At 37.7% G+C, this 20401-nt stretch overlaps 2 protein-coding genes across 2 annotated transcripts; one reads left to right on the top strand and one right to left on the bottom strand.

Annotated features, from left to right (window-relative positions):
- Positions 1 to 502: 502 nt before the first annotated feature.
- rtca (RNA 3'-terminal phosphate cyclase) lies at positions 503 to 10182 on the bottom strand. Its single transcript, XM_026930321.3, has 11 exons — positions 9681 to 10182; positions 9422 to 9522; positions 7313 to 7456; positions 6707 to 6830; positions 5583 to 5641; positions 5104 to 5245; positions 3586 to 3707; positions 3425 to 3483; positions 3120 to 3214; positions 2587 to 2691; positions 503 to 1534 (listed from the first exon to the last, which is right to left on the bottom strand). Exons 1-11 carry the CDS (start codon positions 9723 to 9725, stop codon positions 1436 to 1438), a joined length of 1095 nt encoding a protein of 364 aa, XP_026786122.1. The 5' UTR covers positions 9726 to 10182; the 3' UTR covers positions 503 to 1435.
- Positions 10183 to 12384: 2202 nt separating this feature from the next.
- Positions 12385 to 20095, top strand: dbt (dihydrolipoamide branched chain transacylase E2). The gene is made up of 11 exons (XM_026930292.3): positions 12385 to 12500; positions 13110 to 13233; positions 13470 to 13545; positions 13671 to 13852; positions 14035 to 14162; positions 16469 to 16712; positions 18014 to 18180; positions 18273 to 18350; positions 18444 to 18635; positions 18817 to 18888; positions 19051 to 20095. Exons 1-11 carry the CDS (start codon positions 12441 to 12443, stop codon positions 19216 to 19218), a joined length of 1491 nt encoding a protein of 496 aa, XP_026786093.3. The 5' UTR covers positions 12385 to 12440; the 3' UTR covers positions 19219 to 20095.
- The last annotated feature ends 306 nt before the right edge of the window (positions 20096 to 20401 follow it).

Here is a 20401-nt window from a genome sequence, read left to right as displayed (position 1 = left end):
CTATAGTAACATCTCAATCACTGGGATTTGTATGGAGGACAGCTCCCACAACTGAATGACAAAAAAAGTTTAACATTTAGAATGAGTCTCCTTATCAGCTGTAACAGGAAAGTCTTCAGGAAAGAGCAGCTTACGCTTTGCGGTTTCTCGGTAACATCACAAGCTGCATTGTTTTTTATATTAACTTCAACAGAGAGAAAGAAAAGAGAAGCTGGTGAGGGAATGACAGTTTATAGCTACTATAACATAAGTGAGAACAGGAACTAACTTGTTTCAAAAGATATACCACACTATTAAATGTAACTACAAATGGAAAAAAAGTCAAATTCATTAATAAATAAAGTTATTGCTGTAGTGTAAGTGGAATAAAACTCTTTAAAATAAACTTCAGAGTGGTAACAGTAACTGTGTTTCATCACACCACTCCATCGTTGCTTATTTTCCCATTAAAGCTCATCTTAAAGTACCATAAGACATCTTAGAAGACACACGGAACACAACCTTCATTTTAAACAACTATATTCTTAACGATTTTATTGTGATCTTTTCTCTTTCAAAAATATCTTAAAGTAAATAAACAGAGGTCATTGTCACCTACAGTGAAGCAAAAAAAAAGTAAAAGAAGAAGGCAAACATCACCACATATAATCCCTTCTCATAAATAATGTAGTAAGCACTACAAATGAAAAAACTGACCATCATTTTTTAAGGGATTCCACCCAGCCCACCACCTCACAAACCTAATAAAGCTAAAGAGTGAGCTTCAAATGAAAATGTAAAAAGGAGGGGAGAAAAAAAAAAAAAAAAAAAAAAAACACATGGTGACATGGTGTCATTCATTCAATACATCAACTTAAATAATTTACAAAAAAGGACAAAGCAGCTACATAAACTCAGTTTTTTTGTTCAGGGACAGCAGACCATTTTGTTTAGCTCCATGTACACACAGTGCACTATAATTACTGGTGACATACTTATTCCTAGTTCCATGCACATGATCAGGATTTGAACCGTGTTCTGATTGCGACTGTGAAATTGCGGTTTCTTTAAGGCTCGTGTTTAGCACACAAAAGTGGAAAGTGGATCAAAAAGAAAAGCCATCTGGTTAAATACTGAAGATTCTAACCAACTAATCATTAATGCAAAATAAAAAAAATAAAAAAAAAGAGCTCCTAGGACAGACGACGCTCAGTTACAGTGTAAGGCAATACCCTGAGTAACAAAAGTCATTTGAGAAATGGGAGATTATTATAAAAAGCGTGGACAAAGCAGACCGACTCAGGGTCAGCGCAAGGACTAATGAGGCAACCGTTCCGTGCGGAAGCGTGAAGAGGAATGCCGAGATGACAACGTCTTCGCGCCATCCGCTTGGTTACAGTAGTGTGTTTCTGCTACGTGATCTCCAGCGGCCTCCACTGGCACTCCGAAGGCAAGCTCACAGGTTGGAGTTGGTGGCGCCCACGCCCTGGCACTCAATGATGTAGGTGTCATTATTGGCATGTTCATCATCTGCTCTGCGTATCGCAAACTTGGCCTAGAATGAGAGCAGTAGTTGAAAAATGCATCCAGAAAAACTCTAGCAGTCATCACGAAGGGGAACAATGTGCAGGTTCAACTTAGTCCTTTCACAAATCTAAGGCAAAAACTGGAGTGTGTGTAGGTACGGCGTTCTACGGTAACTGGGTAAAATTGGACACTTGAACGCACATTTTCACACTGTTTGCTGTGCATCTTTTTCCTAGTATATGAAGAAAGTATGCATCTAAACTTTTCTATTGTTTACATCTTAACTTAAATACATGAGTGGCAACTTTTCCCCCCCAAACACCTGGTGGTTACCGTAAAACCCTGTATATGCGCGCACTACAGTTTGCACTATGTTGTTTGAATGCGTTTGCACTGATCGGCACCTGGGAACAACCGTGTTTAATCAATGTCTAATTATCGTTACCAATAAAATTGTTTGTGATAATAAGTATAAGATAAGACTTTGTCTGCCTATTTAATCTTTTTCTGTCAATTTTCAGCTTTTTCCCCTCTTTGGCCGAACACAGCATGCCAAAAATTGTTTATGGCGTTACTAATAAGTATAAGTAATGGATATTAACCATATACTTATAGCTAATGTTAGCTATCTAATGTTATCACAGATTGATTTTATTACGCACTAATGAACTGGAAACATTCTCCAATTACCGTGACAGAAAACAAGTACGTCATTTCAACGCATCTTCCTAGCGAGAAATCGAGACGAGACAAGAACACTGGCTGAAACATTACTAACTTGCGATGAGGGAAAGTGGGCGGGGCTTCCTGCGGATCGGTTAATATTGGAAAGTTCAAAACACCTACACAACTGTCAATCATTCCAGAGTCATATGTCAATTAACAAATCTGCAGATTTTATTCTGTTGGCGTATTTTTGAGGCATAACACATAAGAGCACACACTGATGTTAAAAGGCGGAGCTCCTACGTCCCGATATATACCATCATTTGGGAAAAACAAACACTTCCAACACACCATGGGAAAAAAAAAAAAAATCAATATTTTTTTTTCCCCTAAAAATCATAGAGGAGTTGTTACCTTAGTGAGCTGCTCCGCCACATGGATGGCAGTCTGTGTGTGTAGAGTGATCGGCCCGGTGCGCATCCGGGACGTGCCCTTAGCCAAGGCCATGAAGATAATCAGCTACAAAACATTGGTCAAGGAAACAGAGATGAATATATGAAACACTTCAAAACTAGGGGTGAGCAATTTGCATCATTATGGTATCGATACCACATTTTCAATAAAAGTACTCATCAACAGAAACGAGTAACCTATTTAGTTACTCAATCAGGGACATCACAGACATTTTTTTTTGCCAAGCTAGTGATTGTTAGTAGTGATTAAAACTCCTTGGTTAATGTTTACAAAGTTTTATCACTCATGTTGTAGGAAGATGCTGCAGTTCGTCCTCTTGATATGCATCTCTAATCACAAGATTTAGAAGTGCCCACAGAAAAGGAACAGCAATTTATAAAACCTAATATGTATATGCAATATATGTATATTTATCCGCTTTGTATTGATGGTGTGTGGGTGTGTGTGTGTGTGTGTGTGTGTGTGTTCCTGACCTGGTCTTGCAAAAACTCGTCCACGCAGCCGTTGTGCCTGATGTTCCTCAGGAGCATCTCAGCTGCCTCGATGCCAACTTTATCTGCATAAACACCTGAGGGATGATAAAATAAAAATAAAATCAGACTCATCTATGATTAAAATGTAATTAGATGTAAATAGACATTTGCTGTGATTATTCATTTTTCATTATTCCTGCGAGAAAATAAGCTTTTTGTTCTGTTGCCAACTGGTGGCAAAAATGATGAAGCACCAGATGAAATAAATGATGACAATTTCAGCTAAATCACAAAAAAGTGCTCACCTTTCTTTCCAAGAGATGAACCAGCAAAAATACAGCCGGTAGAGGACTCTGCGATGATTCTGGGTGGAGCAAGAGACAAAATCATAATCCAAAATCCTAATTTCAAAACTGTATGGAAAATGTCAGTGCTTATAATTATATTATTATTCTTTTAAACTTACATGATGCCATTCCCATTTCCACAGGCCTTGTCCTTCTCTTGCAGAGACTGTATGTTGATGTAAAGATCTTTTATCTCTTTTCGGATGGTGCGCACAGCTGCAGCAGACATGTCCTTCGCCAGCTAACAAGAACCATTCAAATAACACTTTAAGCATCAAAACGATACAGAGACATGAACTAAGATATATCATGCAACAAAGGCAAGACAGTACAGGTAAAAAATAGTTTCTCATTTTTCAGATTTATTTGGATAAATTTCATGTACAACATGAAAAATGTATTCTCTTAAACTGCAATAATAAAATATCAAAACTCCAGAAAAAAAAATTTATTTCACTGTTTTTTGTCCATTCACAACAACCAAACGATCTGAAACTTTGATGTAGGCTTTAAGTGCCATCCATTTCACAACCACATCATGTCATATGTCCCAGAAAAGCTTGTTTCCTGTAATGTGTCATTACGATACACAAATCAATTTTCTTTACAAACCACACTAACTAGAACAGAACACATTAACCACGCTGTATTTGTAAAGCCATTTCTCAAATTCGTTTTTTTAAAAACCTGTTTATAGATGACCCGCTTTCATGAAATTTCACATCTTCATTCCTATAAGCTTATTACAGAGGAATTTCCTGAAATGTTGATCATTTCTGGATTTATGGTAGACTTCAACTGACAAACTCGCTTTAGAAGCAGATGATCTGATGTTAAAAGTTTGAACTAAAACTAAAATCATAAAAATATGTATTATTAAAATGTATAAAACTTTTTCAGTTTAAAAGTAATCTGTTAAAATTTGAAGACATTGGAAATTTAAAGACACAGACACTATGACTCACATCGTGGACATCAGCATTCTACTAATTATGCATCTAATGCAATTGCACTGTTTGAACAGCAGAGGTCCCAGTCTGTACAACCCACAGAGGTACATTTTAACTTAGAGTTAAAATATGGAGAGGACGCTGGGCCCGATAGCTCTGGATCACAACAACCTACACACATTATACGTTAAATGGTTCTACAACCATATTATAATTGTTAAATAGAGCTCTTCAGTAGCTTTCATACGACACCAACCCTGCGCCTCTGCAGTCTACTTCAGAGCTCTATTTCCAGTTTTCCCTGGGTCAGAATGATACATAGTGTACCATAAAATGCCTTCAACAATCATATGATTTTTGTCAGATGGCTATTACCCACCCAGATTAAATGAAAATAAATCATGATCTTTCCAACAAACTGTTCTGGGAAATAAACATTTAAAAAAAAATCATTCAACATTGAAAGACTAAATTTTTGGTTTTATTTAGCAAATGTATGAATATTTAATTACACAAAGTCTCATTAAATAAAGCCACAAGTGTCAATACAAAGAATTCTTGTACGAATATCATCAATCACCAGGCAAAATTATTTCTGAAACTACAGTTTACAAAAAACCTTAGTGTATTCTCCAGTAGTGTCTTGCTTAACACGTTATAAAAGACAATAAATACAAACATCTGTACCTTGAAAGGCAGCACTCCAGCCACAAAGGCCCGGCCGTAGATCTTTGTGATGTTCCCTCTCTCAGTCATGTTGATGGGACTCAGCTCTTTCACAGGGTTCACCTTTACCACCACTTCTCCACCGCCCTTGGGGTAATAACCTCTGCAAACATATAATAAATCCAAGATATGGTCCAAATATGGAGTAAACGACAAATAAATACCAAAATATTAATAGAAATACATGGAAATAGGATATAAGGTGCAAAAATATAAATTGTAAACTGTTACGTCATAATCATTAAAATAAATCAGGATAATTGTATTTAGCTGCCAATTATATACAGAAGAGTTTAATTATATATATATATATATATATATATCACACTGCAAAAGTGACCATAATAATGTGGTGTTGGTATACTTAAAAATAATAATTAATTGATTGATTAATTAATTTAAAAAATAAATTAAAAAATTTAAAAAATAAAAAACCTCACCTCATCCTTAAATCACAGTCAAACTGTACGCCAAATCTCTCCGCAATGGGTTTGAACACCTGTGATATTTTTTTCACAGAAATGGCAATTATATTTGTGGAATATTATGTACAAATACACACAGAATGCTACAACATAGAAATAGAGATGGGCAATAGAACAAAAATTATTTTATCATGATACTTGATCTTTCTATGAAAGTTGACATGCAACACAATATACGGCTTTGCTGAAAAACTGAAAAATATTTTTGAAGAATAATGTTTTAAATAAACTAACATCTCTTAAAAAAAAAGTAATATATTATAATGTTAAAGATTAAAGTATAAAATGTTAACGTCAATATCACCTTCTTCCAATCAGAGTCTGTAACTGCTTTTAAAAGCATTTTTGTCATTTTTATTTTATATCATCATATTGCCCAGCCCTAGATAAAAGAATAATAAAGTGCGGACTAGATTTAAAAAACAGCTGTGATCATGTACTTCTCCCAGACAAAATTATATGAAGAAGTTGAAGTAGTAGATGAAGATGATGACGAAGAAGACAAACAAGAAGAAGATGAAAAAAAAGACAAAAAAGATGAAGTGGTAGACAAAGTAGTAGACAAAGAAGGAGATGAAGAAGACAAAGTAGTAGATAAAGATGACTGTGACGAGGAGGAGGGAGGGGCCAGGCTGTGAGGATGCACGCCTGGAAATGAGTCGGCTAATCAGTGGGAGAGAGGGATAAAGGAGCGACTGGAGACGCCAAGGGAGAGAGAGATGCACGCCTGTTTTATGTTTGCCTTAGTCTGTCTGTTTTACGTTATGTTTATGTTATGTTTACGATTAGACTTTACGTTTACGTTCACTCGGTTCCCGCCTCCTCCTTCCCCGTCTGTGAAGTTTGTTACAACAACAAAGAAGCAGAAGAAGACAAACTAGAAGATGAAGTAGACAAAAAAGAAGTAGCTAAAAAAGATGAAGTACTAGGCAAAGAAGCCAAAAATAAGTAGTAGACAAAGCAGTACATGAACAAGAACAGTTAGTAGACAGAAGGAGAGGAACAAGAAGTAGTAGATGAAGACGCAGTATGTGTCGTAGTAGACAAAGTGATGACAAAGAATCCCTAAGAGCTGATACCTTGAGTGTGTAATCGATCTGTGGAGCCATCTCGGCATTGGTTCCTCCTTTCAGGCAGAGCTCTGAAGGTCCCTCAGCAAACAGCGCACAGGGCAGCGAGATCTGCAGCAGAAGCCCAACACTCCTACAACACACAGCACCTGACTTTACACCAACAATTTACAACTTCAGCTACAGCCAGACATTCATCAAATTAATCTTCAATAAAAAAAACTAAAAAAAAAACTTAATATTAACCTTGTGTGTGATATATATATATGTGTGTGTGTGTGTGTGTGTGTGTGTAATATATATATATATATATATATATATATATATATATATATATATATATATATATATATATAGTGCAATTTTCCACCCATAGAACACATTTTCATTAAAACCTCATTCCTGTTCTTTTGTATTTACAGATTTAATAACTTTGATAATAGACATAAGATGGTGGAGCTCCTGGCTGTAGTTCATGGATGTGCACAAACTCACAGAAATCCTCTAAGAGGTGCCATCTTAACTTCACCACCAGGATCATTTAATCCAATAAACATCACTCCAGTGGAAATGACCAGGTTTTATTTTAGATGCTGTGGAAAAAGCGGTTCTTACCCAGCAGTCTGTGTATCTGCGATGTAATTCCCACACTTGATCTTCCCGGCAGTCAGTGTGATCTCAGAGGATCCCACAGTGGCTCCCTCCAGATTCCCATCACACATGTCCCTCAGCAGCTCCAAGCCTGACAGATGCTGAGGCCTAGAGAGGGGCGCGGGGGAGACACGGTGAACAATAGCAACGCCTTCTCATATTCCCTGCTGCTGTCTTTATTTAACTGTACACATCATGTAAGCATACATAAAACCTACAGAACACATTTGTGTAGAAAGGACTTAGATCTCTGCTAGTAATTAGAGCACGGCCACATGATGTAATACTGAGATTGTGATGAATTGTGTCATGATACATTTTCTGAGATATTGTGATATTTTTAACTGCAGACTGTTCTGACCGTGTTTTAGGGCTGCTGTGTAAAAAAAATTAATAAAATACAAGATTTCAAAAATAAAGTTGTAATATTTCAAGAAAATGTCACAATATTTCAAGAATAATGTCGTAAAACTATGACAAAATTTTGCAAAATGGTCATTTGTGTTAAAATGACAAATGTTGGGGATTTGGTGAAGATATTGTTTCTTCTGCTGAAGGAGAAATCACAGGCCGCATTCAAGGCTACTGATGGTTACTTGTAAAGAGGGTGTGCAGGAGAACAATAATCACAATGACTGCTCCCGGAGGAGTTGCGTTTTTTTAAACAGTGGCCCTAAAACACTGTCATATATTGTAGGTAGCTGACAGGATGATGATGTTTTTTTTTTTAAATAAATAAATAAAAATTACACTTAAAATTTAAATCCTGGATTTAAAATTATTATTTTTTTAATTTAACTTTTAATAATTAGTATAATTAATTAAAATCCTTAGTTTCTAACACTGCTGTTTTACTCATGGTTGGTTATATATCGTGATACATATTGTGTATCGTAAAAACCTTTCAAGTATTGCCACACAACATCTACGTGGAACCACAGAGGATGACGAGATAGAAAAGCATCTAGTACAACTCGCATCGAGCCAGATGGCCGAGCCATATATGGAAATATGTAGCTATACGTAGCTGTGTTAGGTATTTCCATCTCTCGGGTCTGAATGTGAACTCCTTACATCATTTACTAATTACTTATTTAATATTAACAACATAATACGAAACCAACAAGAGTCAGAGATTCATGGCATTTTAGAAATCAAGGAGATGCCCATCTTGTTAAAATAGAGTTTTAGTGTCATTCTAAATATACAGAAGTATTCAGAATAAGGAAAGCACATTCTCCAAGGCACTGGAGAAATATAATATAGAAAAGTGACAACACTGCGACACAAGATAATCAGTGGACAAGTGAAAATTAGGAAAAATTGGAGAAGAAAGGACAAATACATGTGAGATCCAGTACGATAAATATACACAACACAGTTATTCTAGAGATTGTTTGCTATTTAAAAAAATCTATTGTAGCTTAAAGATCAAATCACACTATACACTCTTGATATCTTGTTACGATCTAAACTTTATAAAGCTTTTAGGAAGGTGTGTTTTGTACCATAATTAAACCCAAGCACAATAAACTAATCTGTTTTTAATCTCTCATTAAGTTATCTTGGGCCATTCTGGTGAGATTCGAACAGTAAAAATGATTTAAATCGTGTTGTGACTAATTTGTGCTGTATGTTATATTTTATACCGTTTTTAAGCCAGCATCTGTCTTAGTCCTTCGCTGTAACGAAATAAACTTCATTCAGTTGATGTGAGAAAAGTCCTGAGACGCTGAGCTCATGTGGCCATGTGCTAGTGTGGGGAACTAACAAAGGCCTCCATTCAACACTACAGCCCACAGCTTATTACAGACATATTAGTGCTTCAGAAGGTGTTCAGAGAAGTCATACACTGATAAATGTATAAGCAGGTCAGCTCAATGTACCACTCTGAGGCTCCTGGATGGAGGTCAGACTCCAACAAGCAAACTTGGCTTTGTTTCAGGATTCAGGAGTTAGGGAGGGGGGAATGAGGGCTTCACAACATGGTCTCGAATATCACACCTCGAATTAAATATGTTAAACAAACACACAATACGTAATGTTTGAGACTATCACTGGAAGATTGAGCACCTTAAGCCCGGGGTGCTCCTTCCTGCGCGGATTTTGTTGATTTTCAGAGAAGCGCCTTGAATACAGCTGAGAGCAGCTGAGACCCTCAGGATCTGTCCTCCCTGGAAAAAGACAAAAACAGGATCATATTAATGCTTTTCCAGCCCTAAAAACAGTTAGCAATCGTATTGATTCTAAACAATATTTAATTGCTCATGCTTAACTAAGTGGAAGGTGTGTTAATAAAAATCCAAAAGATAGCAGTGTTAACGTTGCTCACCCCTTCCATCACACTTCCGTCCATCTCGAGCGCCGTTGCGGCCATTTTTGAAGAAATCCAGCGAATACTACGAATTTTTTCTTCCGCCGACTTCAGTGTATAACAACAAACAACTCCTGATAACAGGAGATGCGCTAACCACAGCGAGCCGCTAGAAAACCGAGCTTCTCTCAACTCAGACAACGGCTAAAGTTAGCTTAGCTACAGGCTAATATATGCCGGTTCCCAAACAATGCGGAGGATAAAACCGCCAAACTTCCCGACACTCACTGCGCCCGAGCAAAACAGGGCCTATAACAAAGCTGCAGTACACAAAACTGTGCTAACTAGCACTTACTTTAAAGTAAACAAAAAATGATCTCAACTGAAATAAAATGTTCATTCAATTTTACTGATACGGATGTAGATTAGCTGACTAGCTAACTGCCCGCAACTAGTATCGCCAGTCACACGCAAACTGCTAGACAGTGACTGCGCATGCGCATAAATGGCAAGCTCAGACGAACTGCGAGGAAGCTAGTACGCATGCGCATAACTACGAGGCTCACAAACCGTTTGAAAGCTACTGCTTATGCGCATAGCGACCAGGTTCAGCAAACTGTTGGAACGCTACTGCGCATGCGCGTGACTGCCAGGCAACACAACCCGTTGGTGAGCGACTGCGCATGCGCAGAGCTACCCGTATGGGTTTAATGTTCACACCTGTTCAGGAAAGGAGCTGGGTACACAAATTTTGGAGTAGCTGAAAACCCGTTCTTTTTTCAACATAAATGCACAAATAAGCATTTTAGAAAAGTCTAATCGGTTGAAATAAGGTATGAATCATCATATTGTTTTAGAGAGTCAGAAACTTTAAATAACGGAATCACCAGGAATGATGAGCTCTAATGGACACTGCACACATGAGGTTCAGCCAGAAAAGCTTACTAGTCACCTTTCTTCCTTAGTAGACTGAGGAAGTCAGGGGTGTCATGAACAGTACTCACAAATTTCTACAGGAGTCCATCTTCACAGGCTGTATGACATCCTGCTATGGAGCTACACTGCAAAAGCACCGCAGAGTGTATTGAGGAGGGCTCTGAGGATCATCAGCACTGCAGGACAATTATCCCACACAACGTCTCAATAATGTATCCTGGATCCTAAAAGTCACAAGTCACCTAGCATGTCCACTGTTCTCCTTTCTCCCATCAGGAAGATGGTAGAGAGCAATCAGCACTCGGACCATGAGGAGAGTTGCTATCCCCAAGCCATCAGGGGGCTCAACACTTGAAACATTTAAAAGGCAAACATCTATTGCTACTGTACTGCACTACTGGACACTTTAACATTTTACATGCCACTTTCTTAACACTGCACATTGCACATGTCACTTTCTACATTGCCCATGCTATTGCACTTTGCCCCATATGTTTTACAGTATACGTCTTCTGTGTATGAGGTTTGGAAAAATCTAATGTTGTTTCTTGTTGTTGTTGGACAGGTGATGTATTGTCTTTGGGCTGTGAATATGTCTGCACTATCATAGTGTTCAGTTTACTTTCTGTGCACATGACAATAACTAGCTTCGTCTATTTTAACTTTGACTATTATATTTGAAACTTTAAATTGGAGCAAAACATGAAAAATTGTAAAGAAGTACCATTTAAAACTTCTATATTGAATATAATTTTCTATGTATTAGAAGAGTAAACTATTTGTTTGGCTTTTTATTAGTGTGAATATCCCAACGTGTTTTACATTGGTGTTTGATTTATTTATTTATTTATTTTTTTAAGAAGGAAGGCTGGACACACATTGGCTGCAACACATGCACTGTATTAGATGATATAGAAGTTTTGGGGTTTTTTTGGCCTTCCCACATCTTTTAGAAACAGTATTACAAATTTAAACATTCTACACCAAAATATAATCCTAAATAATCTTTCCAAATATTCAGTGGAATTGCCATCAAAAGTAGGATACAATTATAGTTTTATAATTAAAGTTAGGCATATGTGTTACAACTGTAAATTTGTTGAAAAAGTCCATAGGAAGTAAATTTGGGAATTTTTTTCTTCATATTAATGCTATTACAGCTTACGGTATTTTGAAACACAATATACCATATTGTAGAAATAGATAAACACAAAGCAACATTGGTACAGAGACGTTATGCTGTAAAAAAATTTTAAACAGCATTGTATTGTATGTGCCTGGTGTAGATTTTAAGCTCTGTTTTTCAGGTGTTTTTTTTTCCAGCATTAGAATTTAGTTAAGGAAGTAAATTGTTCATAGTATCTACTCAGCTAAAAATTATTTTAGAAACTTTCAGAAAAGTATCAAATTGTACCTTTTGTAATAATTGCCCAGAGACTGTCGTTAAATTATTTTGGTACTGCCCATTTGCTAAACTTTTCTGACAAAACTTTTGTGCATTTATCTTTAAAAAATACTGATGAGCATTTTAGTTTATTATGGAAACTTATGATGTCTGGTCCTAAAAATTCACAATAATATCTACACACATGCACATGATATATATGATATTTCATACCCATAAATTCTTTGGTAAGATGCCATGTTATTTCTTTTAAAAGGAAGGTGACGCACTGCATTGACATAATTCGGCCCTTTTAAACGACTATTCTTGTTGTTCAATTTAAATACATTTATTAATGTTAAAAAGTACTTATCAATAGCTGTGTGTGAATCGTTCTGATTGGTCAGTAAACTGGGGCGTGTGATTACGTCACATCCGCAGACGTACTGTTCCCGTGTATGAGAAAAATGGCGGCACTCATTACAGTGAGGGGCTCATTCGGGTTTATGAGACGCTTGGTGGGTGATTTCATAAATAATTTTATAATGCATGCAAAGGTATAAAAAATAACAAAAGCAAGACATGAATATTAATTCTGAAGGTGAATTCTAACAAGACACTAAGTTAAACACAATCTAAAAGAAAAGTCAAGGACCAAATGTTAGCTAAGCTAAAGAGCTAGTCTCCTAGTGGCTAGCCGGTAATAGTGGAAGTGGACAATTAGCTTAGCTTAACTTAGCGTAGCTTAACTTAGCTTATCTTAGCTGACTGGCAAGATATGAGCAGTAATAGGCTGTGACAGTTAATGCTCACTGTTGGCATGCATTTAATTAGTACGTCAGTTTGAAGTGAGTTGAGACAGTTAGCTAGAAAACGTTTGTTAACGTGAGCTGGGTCCCTTCTTTCTACATGTAAATGCGCTCTCAAGGTAATTGCCATTCCTCTGTATAACCTGTGTAATGATACATGGTTTCTTCAGGACCATGGTGCAGCACAACACTACAGTACACAGGATTACATGAAGTGTAAAATACACAACAGCGTGAGACTAGTGCAACAATATACAGTAAATACACATAGACACTGCAGAGAGAATATTGTTCATTGTTATGCTTCTCCTGTTTCAGGTCTCTGTCCAGCATCTGCACAAGTGTTGTTACTCCAAACTACACACACCTTCTGTACCACACACACCCCACATATACTCCAGCAGCGCTTTGCATCAGCACAGATTTTTCCACACCAGCTATGGTAAGATTCAAAGTTTGACCTTTTGATTACAAAGTGTAATTACTCCTGTACTCTTGTACCTAGAGCTCCTGTAGGTGCAGATGCACAGATTCACCACCTAGAGCATGGAAAACATTAAATATGCAGGACATAATTCACAAATTCTGATACTACTCCAGCATTTAAGGTCAATACTTTCCATCCGTACATGTGTCACATCATTTTTTTCCAACTTGCAATTCTGTTTCCTAATTCAGCTGCAGCAGGACCAATTTTACAGTTCAAGCTATCAGATATTGGGGAAGGAATTATGGAGGTGACTGTAAAAGAATGGTAAGTTTTGCTGAAGTTTAGCAAACCTGCACCCACCAACAGGGGGCAGCATTTTCCTCAGTGAGAAAATGTAATCTTTTATTTTGTTAAGTGTCAGTCTTTTTTTTCTTTTTCTCCTGTGCAAGGTATGTGAAGGAAGGTGATCGAGTGTCCCAGTTCGACAGCATCTGTGAAGTGCAGAGCGATAAAGCATCAGTTACAATCACCAGCCGCTACGAAGGAGTCATCCGCAAACTCCACTACGATGTTGATTCTATTGCACTCGTGGGCAAGCCTCTAGTTGATATTGAAACTGACGGAGGACACGGTAAGATTGCAACAACAACAGAAAAAAGAACTTAAAGTTGGCATACAATGAGTAATAAACAGAACTGATTGTGAAACTGATTCTAAACTCACTGCAAGATCAAACCTGATAATGATAATGTAACAGTGTTGAGATTTAGCCTCTTCTCGTGTCAGTCAGTTTAGTATCTTTCTCTCCTGTAGCTGTAGCTCCGGAGGAGGATGTGATGGAAACACCAGCTGTGTCACGGGAAGAACACACTCATCAGGAAATTAAAGGGCACAAGACACAGGCCACACCTGCAGTGCGACGCATAGCCATGGAAAACAACGTGAGTTGTAAATATAAATATTTATGGGCCATGATGATATTCAGGTTACAAAATATTTGGCTTGTAATCGTTTTTATTTATCGCAGTAAAAGTATTTGCACCCTACTGCTAACCACCAGTTAATTTTTAGAGATCTGTGTAGGACATGCTGGGTGCCAATATGAAAACCTTTTTTATTTTGCTTATTGTTTACCATTGTTTATTGCAAATAGGCATCACAAGCGTGAATCATTTTTCTACATAATCTCTATTTCATTCAGTGTAGGTGTTCCAGCACTTAATGAGTGTCAGGACTCCTTTTAAAAATGTATGATTCAGTTCTAAAAAAGGTTTTCATGTGACTCACCCTTGTATAATTGCTAACAATGATTTTCAGCCAAGTGTAACTATTTATAAATTGTATTAATATTCGGGTCATTTTTAGCAAGTATAATAAAAATATTGGTGGCCTACAATTACACTTTTATAAAATATCTGTGGGATAAAACTTGTAGGGTGTCAATAGTTTTATTATAACCAATGAAATGATTCTCTGCTAAATATATTGCCACCTGAATAATAATAATCATAAATATTTTTTGCAAAAAATATGGTGTCGCAAAAGAATTTAGGGAAATACTCACTGACTAGTCTGAATGTTTGCATATTGTCTGATTAGTTATTTGTCATTGCAAAAGAGAGTGGAAAAACATTTCTATCTACAAACTTCCCACTTTAGTTTAGGATGAAATTTAAGGTAAATTGAAACGAAAACTTGACATACAAAAAGTGACATAAATATGAGTGAAAAAGGACATTTGGGATCGAGGGTAAAAATTGATAATATTGGTTAAGATTGTTTTTTTTCCTGCACCACAGGATGGTGCAGGGTGATTTAGTTAAAAATCAGAAGTCATTTTGGAGTGAGCATGGTAATAATAGCTAATGTGAATCTATGGTATGGATAAAACAGTTAAATAAAGGTTAAAAAAAAACAAATAATCAAATGTCAAATAAAAAGTATAATGGAGTGAAAATAAAATTAACAAATATAACAAGAGGAATCTCTGCAAAATTCAGCTCCTTTCTAAATGCTCAAGGAAAGAGCCTTAAATGTTTAAAAAAAAAAAAAATGATAAGCACCAGCCTTAGTGAAATGTAAGGAAAGGACCATCTTATTAAGCCAGTCATGAAAACTAGAAGAAGCTGTAGACTTCCATCCCTTCAGAATGATCCTTTTGGCTACAACCTTGCCAAACCTTAAAGACAGTTGTTGGACATGTGAGGAAAACAGTGTGACAGTTGAGCAGCCAAGAAGGACAAATTCAGTAGGAGCATCATACACCAAAGAGTACCAGCAAAAGATATCCTTCCAGAAATTAGATTTGTTTGGGTGAGTGAGTTAAGAAATGCACAGTGCGAAAGCATTGAAGCATTGCAAACGCGATGCTTCATCATCAGACACACACACATCAAGAGAATGAAAAGGCTACAGCTACACGAGGTCATTACTCCCAGGAATTCAAGTACTCTCTTGTCTTCCATAGTCTTTTTTAATGCACATCAATAGTTTGTCATATTTATGAGTTAAATGATGTTAGTTGATGCTTTTTAGAGTAGTTAATTAGGCTTGCTGGCCAATCATAACATGACACTGGGCCTCACGTCAGCGTTTACATGGAAAAATCTAAGATATCAATATAAGATCAGTCCATTCTGTGACTTCCAGCTGTTAATAAGATTGGTTTAGTGGCCATGCTGAGCACCTGACTGAGTCAAATATAGGCTCTGTTTTGTGAAGAGCTTTTGTAGACCTGATTAATCTGAATACTAATCTTTATTGCTGTGTTATAAGTGCCTTTCCAGCTCACAGCTCATGTGCCTCAGTTTAATACACCGTAAATACAAAACATTTTTCTTTTGTTTGTGTAGCGTCAGTTTGAGCAAAGACCTTTGCTACAAATTCAGTGTAGTGTAGAGAGAGAATTGTGTAAGGATACATGCTGTTTGTGCTCCCTATCCAGAAGCTGGTGGACTGAACAGCTGCAATAAAGGACAATAAAACAAGGACATGATTGATGACTCTTAGCCACAATGCTTGCTTTGTGGGGGGGTTTCTGTCACTTCCTGAGCCAAATGAGAATAAAATGTCCCTTACAACCTGTCAACCTTGCATAGTTCACTGGAGTGGGGTTGTTTCCATGGTTACCAGTAGTTGTAGTTGTGGTGGATGGGGGAACGGAAAGCCCTGAAATATTAATCAGGCACCGATCAGTCTGACATTATATTTAATTGTCTTGTTTTTATCCAATCTCATGTCCTCTTAGATCAAGCTCAGTGAAGTTGTCGGGACCGGAAAGGACGGCCGCATTCTTAAAGAAGACATCCTGAACTTCATAGCCAAGCAGACAGGAGCCATCATACCCCCTACCCCCTTCCAGGAGATCCAGCCTCCTCCTCCCACACCTCCTCCAGCTGTCACGCCCAAAGAGAAGAAGCCTCTGAGCGTCACTACTCCTGTCATCCCTAGGCCAGTGTTTACAGGCAAAGACCGCACCGAGCCTCTTAAAGGTAAACTGCTGCGTACCAACATGGAGCTGTGATTTACTCTGCAGCTGGCATTATAGAAAATACTCGCCATTTTCTGACCAATGAAAATCAAGAATTCAGTGGTACTGTAAATAAATAACTACAGCATATTAATATAATATAATATCTATAACACACACACTCTTTTATTGGCAAGTACTGGTCAACCCAGTTGTGACACTCGAGCGCAAGCATTTACGTTTTGGTGCTTATATCATGGATCGTCTGTCCTCTAAACAAAATTCTTCTTTCCACTGATTCCTTGTCCCCCCAACAAAAAAGCCTCAGGAACCATTTAGCTCCACCCACTTAGATTTTTTGCCAAGTTGCATAATATGCGAAACCTAATTTTGTGAAGTAGTCCTAGGATATTTGGCCTATCTTCACAATATTGATGTCAGACTACTCAGGAGAGTGTGAACTTCAATAATTATTAAAAACATGTTGACATTTATAAACAATATGGCTGCCACACGTCAGTCAATTCTAAAGAGGCAGAGCTGGTTTATTCAAATAGCTGTAATTCATGATTGGTTATATAGATTTGAACCAAACTGGAAACCAAACTGGATTTGAACCAAATCCAGTTGGAAATTTGGAAACCAAATTTGAACCAAACTGGAACCATGTTCAGTACAAGGTTCTGAGGACGTCTGCAAAGGTTGGGGTGTAGTCATACATAGGGGGCGGAGTTTAAGTCTAAATAGGTGTTTCTCAAGAACTGTAAGGCCAAAGCTGGAACTTTGTAGTGTGCATTTAAGTGCTAATCTGTAAGTGGATATTTCACGATCCCTAATTACTGAAAAAAGACCGCCATCGGCCAATCAGGTTTTAGTAGGCATTTGACAAGGTTCCCCTTAAACTATCGTCATGAAACTTGAATGGTAGTTTCAGGGAGGGACCCACTAGTATCTGATGCAGTCTCACTCAAGTTAACCATTGTGGGATGCTATTCATATTCATAGAGGTTGGACTTAAGTTCAAATAGCTGTTTCTCAGGAACCAGTTGAGCTGAAATTTGGTGTGCTGCATGTGCTAATCTGTAACTGGATTTTTAATAATCACTGAATTACATAAAAACATGGCTGCTTTCAGCTATTAGCATTGAGCTACCTTAAGTGCGTTCACGTATAGTTCTTTGTATTTTGGCAAGAACTGGCCACTGGGGGCGCTATTTGTGAGGCATGCTTGGACCCCACAGATCACCGCTTGCTGCTATATTTATTATTATTGCTGCTGTTGTTGAAAAACATGTTTACTGAGGTCCTTTCATTTTAAACCAGGTTTTCACAAGGCCATGGTGAAGACAATGACGGCGGCTCTGAAGATCCCACACTTCGGCTACAAGGATGAAGTGGACCTGAGCCGGCTGGTGCATCTGCGCTCCGACCTGAAGGACGTGGCCGAACTTCGGGGAGTGAAGCTCAGCTACATGCCGTTCTTTATCAAGGTAACGCCACCGTTTCCCTGAGCAGCACTCATCTGAGCAAGTGAAATGCTTTACAGCTGAATTGAGTGAGTATTGTTTTGTTTTGTTTATAGGCAGCATCACTTGCTCTCCACCATTTCCCGATCTTGAATGCCTCTGTGGATGAAGCATGCCAGAATATCACCTACAAGGTCAATTTTTTTTTTTAAATCTGCTGATAATTGATGTTTCAGGTGTGACAGGGAGAATAGCATTTGTTCATGTTGCCTTGAATTCTTGCTCAGGCTGCACACAACATTGGTCTGGCCATGGATACGCCCCAGGGTCTGCTGGTGCCCAACATAAAGAATGTACAGATGCTCAGTATTTTTGAAATCGCCACGGAGCTCAATCGACTGCAGGGTTTGGGTGTATCTGGGCAGCTTGGCACAACGGACCTTACTGGGGGAACATTCACACTCTCCAACATCGGCTCAGTAAGTGTAATATAAGTGCTGAAATATTTCAAAATAATATGCCACAGTGCTGTTGAATTTTCATTTCTGATTGGTGAATTAATTTTCTAAAACATCAGTTCTTTTTCAATGTGTGCTCATTATAACCAATGCTTGTATTATACACACAATGTAATGCTCAAACAATCTGTTCATGTTGCAGATTGGAGGTACTTATGCAAAGCCAGTGATTCTGCCACCTGAAGTTGCGATCGGTGCTCTCGGGAAGATCCAGGTTCGTGCCACTTTCCTTACTTGAGATTAGTAATGTTTTTTGTGTAAATTTTGAGCCCAGTGCATGAATTCAAATCTGAAATTAGAATTAATGTGCTGGGCATAATATGGAGATGAACAACTACAGTTATCTTTAAATTTGCCCTCTCTCTGCTCCGTGCAGGTTTTACCCCGCTTCAATGCCAAGGACGAGGTTGTGAAAGCGCACATCATGTACGTGAGCTGGTCTGCAGATCACAGAATCATTGACGGGGCCACAATGTGTCGCTTCTCCAACCTGTGGAGATCTTATCTGGAGAACCCGGCCTCCATGGTGCTGGATCTGAAGTAGATCATCCTGCCTTTAGCACACATCCAGGCACTTACTAGCATTTGAACATTGTTACTGACGTTACTGATTTAAACTACTCCAGAATTTGACTTCCCCTTTCTTTTCCTTTTCCCTTTCCGTGATCTCTGTCTTCTCTCATGACATGGACAGTTGCACATGTTAAGTGAAAAATGTTAACACATTTTCAGACATGTGACTTGAATGTACAGCTGCTAGTCTTGTGTGGGTCAGTTGCATTGTTCTATAAATACACACAACCAAGACAACCTACTTGTCATGAACACTATTAACACTTTCTTGAACTTGGAAAGGTAGATATTTTTTACCTCCCTACAAAGGCATTATTGCACAAATAACTTTTGAGAGTGTACACACACATCCAGGCTATGATTATGGAACGTTTGGTGGTGAAGAAAATCATGTAATCTCTACTGTGTTTAAAGTATTTAAGGAAAAATCTCAATTATGAATGGTGTCTGTAGTATTAGAACAGGTATAGTCTTTGGATGTTACATAGGAACGCACAGTTACATAGGAACGCACAGTTTATCCATTATTTTGTTGTTTTGTGTGGATTTAGAGGGGGGAACAGTTTTAATAAATGATGTCATTATGAAATGGCACTGGCAATCAGCCGGATCATTTAATTGTACCTGTAATAATCTTCTTCTTCTTCATACTATTATAATAGTAGATTAACTAATACAGTAATACAATACCATGGGTTCCAAAATGATTCAGACCCCTTTTCACACACTTCAAGTTTTAGATTTAATTTATAATGGATTAAATTGCCTTTTTTGCCATTAAGCTACACACAATAATCCATAATGACAAAATGAAAACAAGTTTTTTGAACTTTTTTGCTGAACTACGATATAAATCTTTCAGCTAAGGCACTGCGAAAGAAGCTTTGGTTTTCTTGAGATGGCTCTAGAACTTGCCTGGAGTCCACCTTTGGCAAATTCAGTTGATTGGATGATTTAGAAAGGCATGTGAAATGCGATCAGATTTGATTCATACAGTATGTACTTACCTCCTCTTAGTACACGGGGAAGAGAACACAGACACATGCCGGGTTTTGAACAGGTGAAGGTGTCTGGCAAAATGTTACCTCCTGGTAGAGCAAACAGGTTTTGGCCTAAAATACTGTAGTGCTTATGTTTTTGAGAGAAAATTAAAA

This window comes from Pangasianodon hypophthalmus, chromosome 11 (assembly GCF_027358585.1).
Source record: "Pangasianodon hypophthalmus isolate fPanHyp1 chromosome 11, fPanHyp1.pri, whole genome shotgun sequence".
NCBI classification, from domain to species: domain Eukaryota; kingdom Metazoa; phylum Chordata; class Actinopteri; order Siluriformes; family Pangasiidae; genus Pangasianodon; species Pangasianodon hypophthalmus.
The sequence above is the reverse complement of the archived record's forward strand: the minus strand, read 5'-3'. Positions and strand labels throughout refer to the sequence as shown.

Coding starts and splice junctions, on each gene's coding strand:
- rtca (XM_026930321.3), bottom strand. CDS start 9,725: ATGGCCGCAACGGCGCTCGAGATGGACGGAAGTGTGATGGAAGGG. Junction 9,523..9,680: donor ACGGAAGTGTGATGGAAGGG/GTGAGCAACGTT, acceptor GTCTTTTTCCAG/GGAGGACAGATCCTGAGGGT. Junction 1,535..2,586: donor TGGCGGAGCAGCTCACTAAG/GTAACAACTCCT, acceptor CTCTCATTCTAG/GCCAAGTTTGCGATACGCAG.
- dbt (XM_026930292.3), top strand. CDS start 12,441: ATGAGAAAAATGGCGGCACTCATTACAGTGAGGGGCTCATTCGGGTTT. Junction 13,234..13,469: donor ATTTTTCCACACCAGCTATG/GTAAGATTCAAA, acceptor TTCCTAATTCAG/CTGCAGCAGGACCAATTTTA. Junction 18,181..18,272: donor ACATGCCGTTCTTTATCAAG/GTAACGCCACCG, acceptor TTTTGTTTATAG/GCAGCATCACTTGCTCTCCA.